This window comes from Pterocles gutturalis, unplaced genomic scaffold (assembly GCF_000699245.1).
Source record: "Pterocles gutturalis isolate BGI_N339 unplaced genomic scaffold, ASM69924v1 scaffold52783, whole genome shotgun sequence".
Lineage (NCBI taxonomy): Eukaryota > Metazoa > Chordata > Aves > Pterocliformes > Pteroclidae > Pterocles > Pterocles gutturalis.
Genome location: NW_010127681.1, coordinates 415 through 11,662, shown reverse-complemented (window position 1 = coordinate 11,662; position 11,248 = coordinate 415). Strand labels below are relative to the sequence as shown.

At 40.5% G+C, this 11,248-nt stretch overlaps 1 protein-coding gene and 1 pseudogene across 2 annotated transcripts; one reads left to right on the top strand and one right to left on the bottom strand.

The window, feature by feature from the left end:
* The first annotated feature begins 338 nt into the window (after window positions 1-338).
* On the top strand, window positions 339-4,479 carry LOC104466033 (annotated as a pseudogene). Its single transcript, XR_727598.1, has 3 exons — window positions 339-510; window positions 2,441-2,645; window positions 4,196-4,479. The product of XR_727598.1 is annotated as an ES1 protein homolog, mitochondrial pseudogene (transcript).
* A 1,704-nt stretch (window positions 4,480-6,183) lies between these two features.
* IRG1 (immunoresponsive 1 homolog (mouse)) lies at window positions 6,184-10,275 on the bottom strand (the record flags this gene model as incomplete). Its single annotated transcript, XM_010079334.1, has 3 exons — window positions 6,184-7,138; window positions 8,001-8,203; window positions 10,186-10,275. Coding segments are annotated over 3 exons (1,248 nt in total), but the record flags the coding sequence as incomplete, so codon positions are not given.
* Between the last annotated feature and the right edge of the window lie 973 nt (window positions 10,276-11,248).

Here is an 11,248-nt window from a genome sequence, read left to right as displayed (position 1 = left end):
CCTGTGCTGATACAAGTTGTGGTGCTGTGCTTGTCCTTGGGGTTATCTGCAGGGGGAAGGCAGACCCTGGCCAAATCAGTAGGCTTCGTGTTGGCCTAAGAGCGCGCTGCTCTCAAAAAGCTGCAGCAATAGGATGGGGGGATGACTGGGTTTGTCCATCCTAATATGTCACCTGTCACTTCAGATATTTGATACAATAATAGATCCATCATGTGGAGTCCCCTTCTCTTGGATGAGAGACTTCGGGAACAAAAACTTTTCATAAGTTCATGTTTATTGTGGCCCGTATGTATGAGTTCTGTTTATGTTCACAAAATTGCTTCATCTCTATGTTCTAGGTGAAGATATTTGCCCCCAATATTGAGCAAAGGGATGTAGTTGATCACCTAAAAGGAAGTCCAACAGAAGAGAAGAGAAATGTGTTAGTTGAAAGTGCCAGATTGGCGAGAGGAAACATTCAGGATCTGGCTGAACTGAAAGCTAGTGAATTCGATGCAGTCATTTTTCCTGGTAGGTGCTTTTAAAAGAAAATAATTTGTGGTTTTTCAGTTGCAAATAACTGCTTTCCTGCCCCTGATTTTTATTTTTTAAATCCATTTAGAGAATAAATTATACTCTTGAATTTGAGAGGTATGTGGGGTTTTTCTTTCTTTTTACTTCTTTTTAGGATGAGAATCTGTTTTAGCAAACTCATGGGCTGACAAGTCATCTCGGTTTATTTGTTAATTTATAGTCCATTAATTTAAAGTTCCAGAGTGTTCTTTTGGTGTTAGGTCATACATTGTACCATTGCTTCTTTCTAAAGATTGTGAAAACTTTAGTACCTACTTGTGGACAAGAACACTGACCAGAGTAGAAAGTAAGGCCAGAACTTGACATTGCATGGCCATGCGTTATTTTTAGGGCTTCTGAAATTGTTGGCAGAATAGTAGGTTGCCAAGTCAATTATATTTTATTATATGTGAGGACATATATTTGTAGATATATAATATATTTTATTATGGTTTATTTTATTATATGTGAGTACATTTTGTTTTAATTATGTGTCAGGCCTGCTGCTGATCAAGTTATACTAAACGTGTTTACGGATAATATTTTATTTATAGACTACAACATTGCCTTTCAGATGGAGGTAATTGTAAACACTTTAGAAATGAAGAAGTGTCACGAGGAAATCATGATTTGCTGAAGATCACTTTCCAGAATATTCTTAGTACTGTTAAATATTGCCTCCACGGTTGTGCCCGAGCATCAGTTTTAAAGTTGTTAGACTGTCTTCTGTTGTAATGCCAGCAGAGGGAGTGTGTGTACAACGCGGAGAAACACACTTGCAGTGCTAAAATGAGTGAGTGACATCAGGGCTCACCAGGGAGTAGAGGCTAGCAAATATTTTCCACGTTAATTTCATGCTGTTATAACCCAGGCACAGGGGGTTGTTGTAATAACTATTAGAGGTAAATAAACCCTATTAAGTTTGAAAATTAAAATCTTACCTTGGAGATTCAAGATAAGACTCAAAAGTGAGCAAAGAATGAAAGGAAAAATATTAAAGATTCAAAGCTTTTTGATGTTATCTGTTGAAATACTTGTGGAAATTTCAGTTTAGTTATTGTAGAAAAGTTGATGTTGTGCACATTCCATAAGGAACCAAATATGGTAACCAAAGATGGTTACCCTTCTTACTTTGATTATTCTGATGGTTATAAATCCAGTGAACGAAGGTGCTGTAAAATATAATGTGCTTGTACAGTTAATCAAAGGTTAAATGCAAGTAAAGGATTGTTATTACTAATTTATAGAAAGACAAATTCAGCATTATTTTTAATAGGAAATTATGTTATCATTCATAAGTGGTATGTCTCAGAATATCATATATTATCAATTCCTTTTTAAGTGATATCCATTTTGTTTTTATTGTCTTAACCTTTTTTTTTTTTTTTTTTTTAAAGTCCAGAAAGAATTCTAGGTGGGGAAAAAGCTGTCCTGTAATTGTTTAAGTATTGAACTAAAACTTGAGAGTGAAATTACTGTAGAGGGTCAAACCAGTGTTTGCACTGCTCTTGTGAACTGCACTCTCTAGTTTTAACTATCATTGGCCATTCTTCTAATCCCTCTGTTGCTTGTCAAGGAGTGCATATCAGATAGTGTAGCTTATCCAGTTGCTATCAAATGAATGTGAGGTTTCCTGTTTCTCTATTTGTTACTCATTGAAGCAAGTTTAAGCTTTCTAGCCTACATAACATATGTGGTATAAAAAAATTAGCAGTTAAACTTTTAACATTAAAACCCATCACATTTCATGTGCTAAAAGCTTTCCGTATGGTAACTTAACAGTCCTACATATGCCATGATTATATTGTAAAAAAAGGAGGACTTCTCTCTGGTGTTGTCTTTAGCAGTGTCTTACATTTGAGCATTTAGTTTTTTGTGGTTTTTTTAGGTGGTTTTGGTGTAGCGAAGAACCTATGTTCCTGGGCTGTAGATGGCAAGAACTGTACTGTCAATGAGCACGTGAACTCCACACTCCAAGCTTTCCACAGTGCTAAAAAGCCCATTGGTTTGTGCTGTATATCGCCAGTCCTGGCAGCTAAAGTCTTTCCTGGTTGTGAGGTCACCATCGGCCAAGATAAAAACATAGATGGAAGGTAAGAAGGAAGTGGATGGAGATAATTTATGTGGGAATTAGGGTTAGGAAAAGGCCAGTGTTCTAAGCAAAAAATTGAGCTTTCTTGTGCCAGTAACCCTTGGGTACCTTGATAGTGACATTTTTCTTATTTCAGATTTTCACTTACAAATAATAGCAAGTGCAGAACTCTCAGGGCAGATGGACTGAATCCGTGAGGTTGGGTGACTTGTTGTGCACTACAACATTGGTACAGTTTATCCCTAAATTCAGAAATAGTTTGGTCTGTGATATAGAATCATAGAATGGTTTGGGTTGAAAGATCGTCTTGTTCCAGTGTCCCTGCCATGGGCAGGGACACCTTCCACCGGACCAGGTTGCTCAAAGCCTCTTCAGACCTGGCCTTGAACACCTCCAGGGATGGGGCATCCACAACTTCCCTGGGCAACCTGTTCCAGTGCCTCACCACCCTCATAGTGAAGAATTTCTTCCTTATATCTAATCTAAATCTAGCTAATCTATGCTCTATTATAACGACATCCACAGACACATTACAAGTCTGAAAACTTCAGGTAGCCTTATCTCTTGCCTAAGTTGTCACTCTTTGAGCCACCGAAGATAACACAGGTTCCTGCACGGGCTTTATTGTGCTGTGTGAGTGCTAATGTGTCACTGGATCTAGCATTCATCAATCCTAAAAGTGACAAAACAAAGCAACTTTTTCAGAATCCTACCTGTGCAAGCACACAGGTGACCAAGGATATCAAGTTGTTTTTTCATGTTACATTCATGGTCATTGAGTGATATATTTTAGCTCACATTAAGCGAGATACAGGATTTGCTTATCCAGTGCCTTTGAAGGCCATGATTCATGTTGCAGATGTTCCCATGAAGAATAGGCTTCTGGCCAGCTGGCATTCAAATACTTGGTACCCTGTGGTAATTGGAGTGGCTGTTTAGTGTCTGTGGAGTTTTGTCTGATCAGGAATTTTTAATAAAGTTTTTCTGGTCATAGTGGTTTGGGGCCAGTTTATGGGAGGCAGATGAGAACAGGGCCTGGAAGAAGTCAGTGTTGCTTCAAGGACTGTCAACTCCCAGTAAAACTTCTGAATGGAGTTTTGTATCAGCAGCGGCAGTGAGGGAGTGCCTCTGTTCCTGCCTTATCTGCAGTACAAAAAACCTGTGCAGAATCCCAGTGGAAGACCTTGTGTGGAGGTGATGGAAAAGGTCTAACATGTCTGCAAGTTCAGCCAGCACCTCTCACACTTGTGAGGATCATTTATGGCTGTACTTGGTATCATCTTGTAAACTTATTGAAAGATTGTTAAAAACAGAACTGTACTTTGACGTACTGTGGCTCTGCATTTCAGACCTTGTTTTCAGACATATCAGATCACTTTCTGTGTCCATAGGGGATGGGAGAACCTGACAGTGGCAGTCTGTTTGACTCCCTTGTCATCACCAACTAGAGAGTCACTAAAATATTATTGTACTTCTCTTGTTCAAGTTATGTTGGCAGAACATTATGGCTGTATCATCTCTTTATGTTAATTACAATATTTTCATTTACAGATTTCCTGATGCTGAAACGGCATCTGCTATAGCAGAACTTGGATGTAAGCACATTTGCAAAAATGTAAATGAATCCCATGTGGATAAAGCCAATAAAATAGTTACTACCTGTGCTTTCATGTGCAAGGCACCTCTGCATGAAATCTTTGATGGAATTGGAACAATGGTACAAGAAGTCTTGAAACTTGCCTGACTGTAAGCATACAGACTTCTGCAAGAAGATCAATTTAGCTAAGCATAAGCATTTAGCTTCCTTTATATTAATAAAATAATGCAACTATTAACAGTTCTGAGTTTCCTGATTGTTATTTTTTTTAATCTGTAATACCTCAAATGGTTATTTATTTGTTTATCCTATTTATTTCTCTTTTAAAATAGAAAGCATGTGTTGAAGGTTGTGAGGGTGGGGTTTTTTCCCCTTTTTTTCTCATGAATCTGAATGTATTCAGTCTTGATAAGATAATGTAGTAACCCTCCTTGTCCAATGAGGTTTTATCACATCACTAATGATTATGATGGTTGGACTTGATGATCCTTGACGTCTTTTCCGACCTTAATGATTCTATGATTCTATCAATAATTCACATTTGGTGTTACCCAGCTATAATTACAGATGAAATAGCTGTAAATGAGTCTGTATACCTTCAGTACAGGTGAGCAATTCAATTCTACTTTCTATTCAGAAGCGAAAAAGAAAAAAATGTGGCTATTGGGGTTTCTTTTTCTTCCCTTGAAAGTCTTTAAGCAAGTATAACTAATGGACTTCTGAAATTTTTGCAGAGCTCCCTAGATAAACCGACTTTGTAAACCAAGAGTCAGAGGCTTAAGGACAAATGAATACACAGTATCTCGAAAATACACAAGTTTTGTTCTAATAAATGAAATAATTTGAGGTTTAGTTAGTAAAATGAAGTAGCTTTATTTGATGATTTTTTTGCATACATATTTTAGTGCTCTAAGGAAGGTGCATTTTATATATGTTAGAACATATGCTTTGATTTTAGAAATGTGAGCAAAGGTTGTTGGCCTCTCTTAGAAGCACAATCTGGCAAGGCTTTGTACTCCTGAAGGAACTAAAAATTCCCAGAATTCATTATCAAGGCAAGTTGATTGTCACTGTGGACCCTTAATTATCTTGGCATAAAAAGTGTTCTGGTGCTCACAGTTCTCTGACAGTCATAACGAGTGTACTGTAGCCCATGCTTTGCAGTGCCTGAAGTAATTTAAATGTGTCATCACTAATTAGTGCTAATTATGTCCTGTTATGTGAACGCCTTGTAAGTGGAGTGGGAATACCTTAGAGCAGCCAAAAGATGGAACTGGGAGATGACACTTTTTTGATGAGTGTTGAGTTGTCCCTCTTGCTCTGCAGCTGGTGTGATCAGGAAGGGTGCTAACATTATCTTGTTGATGCAAGACCAATCTTGACGGCAAAGCCTAACGTGTCACAGAGTATCAATTGCTACTGCTCTGTATGTATGCTGTGTTTATTTTGGCACAAACGTCAAAGCTCTGACATAACAGGTGGCCTCTTCAAGGAAGCTTTAGAGCTAAATCTACAGAAATAGATTATTTAAAGACTTTTGTTCTCTGTCCTTCTCACAGTGATGTTTCTTACGGAGACAGCATTTCCATACTCCTCCAAAATTTGGATTTCCTTTATGGAGTTATTTAGCAGAAGCAGAACATACAGACTTTTTTGGCAGAAGAGCAGCATAATTTTTGTGTTGCACGCAAGCAATGCTCTGCTTCTGGAGATATACAGATAATTGAAGTCAACTGTGCCAGCAGAGGATCTTCTGTTCAGCCTGACTGAGCTGTGCACGTAATCACTAAATTATTTACTTAGTCAAAACCCACAATATTGGACTGAGCACAGCTCTTCTGTTGCAGGAGTCCAATTTAGAAGTGCTTGAGTCACCAAATAAGAGGTTGTCCTGAATTTTGTGTTTGCTTTTTGAACAGCATCTAGCTGTCGGTTGGAGCATTCAAAGGAAGTGCAGCTTCTCTGAAAGTGCTCTAGCTGACTGTCCTGATAAAAATGTACCTAGTATAGAACAGTCCTGTACTTTTTCCAGATTGTACACAGTCTCTATAATGTGTTCTGTGGCTTCTGCAGGCAGGACACTGGAGGCATTGGCTTGAAACTTTTTCTCCAAGTCCTCCTTTTCCAGAGGTTTCCTCCAGTGTCCGTAGAAGGTATCACAGCGATCGCTGATTGTGTTGCCATCCCAAAGCGTGACACTCACTTCACAGTAAAGACTCTCAAAGCTAGGTGTGTTATCAGGAGGGTGCTCCAGCTGCGTTTTGCAGAGAAGATCTCGCAACGCTGGCCGGTGAATGTTCTCACTAGCAAAGGACTGGACTGACATGCTGCCATCCAGCAAAGCAGAGCACGCAACAAACTGGAAGGAGTGTCGAGCTTCGTGCTCTGAGGTGGGGCTGGGTCTGTTCACATATTTGACCTCTGGGACTTTGAGAATGACTTTCTCAATTTTATCAAGGGGGAGCAAGTTGTCACTGCTCTCCACAAGCTTCCTTCTAACAGCAGATGCTGCATCAGCCACCCAGTGTGTTCCAAGATGAGCAGGAAAACGTTTGATGGCCACATCTTGCTGGTCCAACAGCCAGGGATAGGACTGCAAGGTTGGCAGAGTCTGTGGGCTGTAATCTGTATAAAAGGCTCCTATCCCTGATTCCATGTCCAAGATCTGTTTGTTTCCTTGAAGGCCCTGTGATGCTAAGCAAGCTGCTTCCAGTCCATGCTTGGCAGCATTGCCAACGTGGAGGGGCTTCGTTTGGGTTGCTGCATTAGCCAGTGGGGCGCCTGCATAGGAGGCAGCAATAGCCAAAGCGTTTTTACATTTCAGCTGGTCAAGAGCTAGCAGTTTAGCACAAGCTGCTGCACTTCCCATTGTACCAACCACAGTCGGTGGGTGAAACCTGAGAAGACAAAATCTTTCCATTACCATATTTCAGAGTCACCTGAATTCACCATATACACAAGCTCCAATATCCTTTTACAGCTGTGGAAGGTGAACTGGACCATAAGGAAACATACATTCAGCATTTAACTGTGGGCCTAATGGAAAAAGTTGTCACTTTTTCCCAGGAACAAGTGAAACTAGAATAATAAGACTTACAATAGGTCCTCCCCAGAAAGAACTGAAATGTTAGAACTCCTCATAGTTCAAAGCATACTGAACAGAATAATGGCAAAAGCATCATAATTTATATTAATCTATAAATTATCTGTAAATAATTTATAGTCACCTATAAATTATACATATTTGGGGAGGCAAATTTTGTTATTCTGAACTAGTTTCACAAAATTGGTAGAAGGAACGCTCAGAAGACAGCAAGAACAGATCTAGTCCATCCCATGCTTCAAGGCTTTCCCCGAAGCACACCCCGTCTTCTTGGGCTCTGCTCTGAGCCCAGCACTGGTGACTCCATTCCACTGAGAGCAAGCCACTGTTGGCAAGTGAAGCAAAGTCATATGTATTCATGAAAGCTTGAAACCTGTGCTGTTAAACGTCGCCCTTTTGCTGCTGTTTTAGTAAATAGGGAGATCATCACCTCCTCCTTGTAAACTGATAGATGGTCTCAAAAAAACCTCTATTAGCTAAGCCTTAAGGAGTCATGTAAGTATATTCATGTTTAAGATTAACCTTTCTAAATTTCCAGACAACACAGAAAATATGATTAACTGTGCCATTTGTATTTAAACTAGCATTTAATTAAGTATGTTAACAACAAAAAACCCCCTTACACTCAACTTTCTACTTGAAGTGTTTCTATGTACCTTTTGGGAATGTTCCTGGCTTCGCTGGAGAAGTGCAGAAGCCTGCCTTGTACTTCGATTCCCACATTGAAAGCTAAGAGCAGATCAAGACCCGAGATTTTTTTCTGAGGAAAGGCCTCTGAGAGTGCAATCACAGCGGGAAGCACAGCCCCGGATGGGTGTGTGGCTGGATGCCACGTGTCGTCAAAATCCATTGAGTGCACCTAACAGAAAGAGAAATCTTGAGTTGTCATCAGGAATAAAATGTCTTGGCAAGATTGGCTCAGTCAAATGAAACTATTGTAGCTGGTATAAAAAAGGACTGAATAACTAGATTTTCCTTAGAAAGCAAAACTTCAAAAAGTCTTTCTTTTGAGACCTTTACTCCTTTACTCCCTTTGTGAGAAGTGGTAATGCAATACAAATCTTGCCTCAAAGGAGTATAATTCTAACTCAAGTTGCACCAGTCTAGAACGAGTATGACAATAAATCTTCTTTCTACGGTAGGCTTTGGCTGCTTTAATTAGACTGGTATAATTAAAGTAGCAGTTCTAGGTCCATCATGTGAATGGTGAGTTTTCACTTCTCCAAAACAGTGTATAAACACTTCTCCAGTGCTGCAACTGATGCTGCCATTAGGGCTCACACCATTTTGTAGCAGTCAAATCCGTACTGCCAACTGGAAGTTGTATCAGAACAACTTCGCTGGTGCAACCATTCACATGGCAACAGGCACAAGCCTGCAAATGTATATCAGATGTTAGTCTGAATTATTAGCACATCAAAACAAGACCTGTCACAGGAGGAACCAGGCTCCCTGGTGTTGCTGGGAATAGGAGAAAGCTAGTCTCAAAACTGAGATGGGCTGTTTATCCCTAGAGAGTATCCAGAGAGGTGCCTCCTCTTTCCTGAGCCCAGAGCCCTGCTCCTTGACAATATTTTGGGCGTTCCCAGCATGGCATACAGCTGCTGTTCTGGTAGCAAACTGCTCCTGGCAGTGCACTCAGTGTTTGCAATATATGGTTTTTCAGAAAACTCATAAAATTTTGAGGACTCTCAAGGACTGAGAGCATCAGGAACATTATTATTGATAACATAGTAATGCCTCAAAAGCTGAACTTTCATGCCTACACACCTGTGTCTTACTTGAGAGCAAACTGGGAAAGTGGTCAGGCTCCCCAGTGCTCAGGTCTTGCCCTGTAGTACTGGGAATATGCCCTTCTGAGGAGTGCATTCCTGAACAGATAGGAGAAAACCCAGTCCCTGCCTTGAAGAATTTTGATGCTAGCTGGGAAGATGTCCTTTCGTGCAGGATGAGGAGTTGTGCCCAATATCTGTTACGCTGCATTCCTGGCATCTTTAATAAGCACTTAGAACCGACCTGTGACCGAGATGTTAAACTTAAATGATCACATACACGCTAACAGCCTGATTTGAATACCACACAGGCTGCTAGGAGCTGAGAGGTAAGAGATCTCATTTCCAAGGTAATTTTTTCTACATTGGAAATGAGGTGTCAAATTGGACTTCTGATCTTGTTGTCATACTAATTTAGATAGGCTTAATATTACCATTTCCTTGGTTGGTCACCTTCCCTAGTTTTGCATAATTGCATAATTGCCAAATTTGTCTACTCCACCTCCGGTGTATCTTTTGATTTCAAATGGTTTCAGTCTAAATCTGAATTTAGACAAATGTCTGAGGAGTCGGTTATTGCTTTACTGACAAAGTACGTGTCCAAAATATATAATAGGCTTTTGCAAACTGCATGACTGAAGATTAAATTGCCTTGTGATATTGTATGTGTGTGTGTATATGTGCATCTGTCTGTATTTGTGTTTTTCTCTAACTATACTTTGCCAATTGAGGTGAAATTTGGATCCTGGTGAAATCAGTGAGAGCTAGAGTATGTCTCTGTATTGCAGCTGTAACAAGCTGTAGAGTTTTGACCTTTGAAATCAGCCCCAAGTCCCACATTAAAGGTAAGGGATGCTGTTGAGTTGCATCACATATACATTATACTTTGAGTCCAGTCTCATTTGGAATAAAGTTGAAGCACATTAGGAGAACAGTCTAGGAAAGTTTTGTGGCAGGCTTCAGGCACAAGAATAAAGCAAACTAAGGTTTTAGGAGCATTCTGTTCTCTCTAGAGCAAGAATGGAATAAATTAGTGTGATTTAAGAGCAAATAAAAGAGCATCCCTTACAGCCACTCCATTCACAAAAGCCGCATACAGAGGAGGCAGTCGGAAATCCAGGTGGCCCCAGATGGTACTGGATATATCTGAGCTGTAGATCTGAAACAAATTGACATCAATTAATTCGAAGTCCTGAACCCAAGGATAAATGTGTGCCGTATGTCAGATGTAACTGAGATCAGACCATACCCTTTTGGGAGCCAACTATTCCCTTTCACGAGAAAAATATTGTTCTTTGAGAAAATATGAAAAGAAATTCAGTTTCCTGTTGGCTTACATCCCTTTCTACCCAAACAGACCTCAGGGAGCAGACCAGCACCATCCACCTTCACACAACCTCTCGCCACTGACATCCCTTCTCACAGCCCATCAGCAGTTCCCTCAGGACTGTCATCATCTTGTTGGGGAAGAAGGCTGAGGTACTTAATGAGTTCTTTACCTCAGTCTTCACTAGCAAGAGCTCAAGCTCTTTAGATGGTTCAAGACCATCTAAAGAACCTGAAGGTGCACAAGTCCTTGGGACCTGATGAGATACATCCATGGGTCCTGAGGGAACTGACAGATGAAGTTGCCAAACCACTATCCATCATATTTGAGAAGTCGTGGCACTCTGGTGAAGTTCCCGCAGACTGGAAAAGGGGAAACATAGCCCCCATTTTTAAAAAAGGAAATAAGGAAGACCTGGGAAACTACAGGCCAGTCAGTCTCACCTCTGTGCCTGGCAAGATCATGGAGCAAATCCTCCTCGAATCTATGCTAAGGCACATGGATAACAAGCAGGTTATTGACGACAACCAAAACGGCTTTACCGAAGGAAAATCAAGCCTGACGAATTTGCTGGCCTTCTACGACAGGGCCACAGCGCTGGTGGACAGAGGAAGGGCAACTGTCATCATGTACCTGGACTTGTGCAAAGCCTTTGACACTGTCCCACATGACATCCTTGTCTCTAAGTTGGAGGGGCATGGATTTGATAGAAGGATGACTGTCTGGATAAGGAATTGGCTAGACGGCCACACTCAAAGAGTTGTGGTCAATGGCTCAATGTCCAAGTGGAGACCGGTGACAAGTG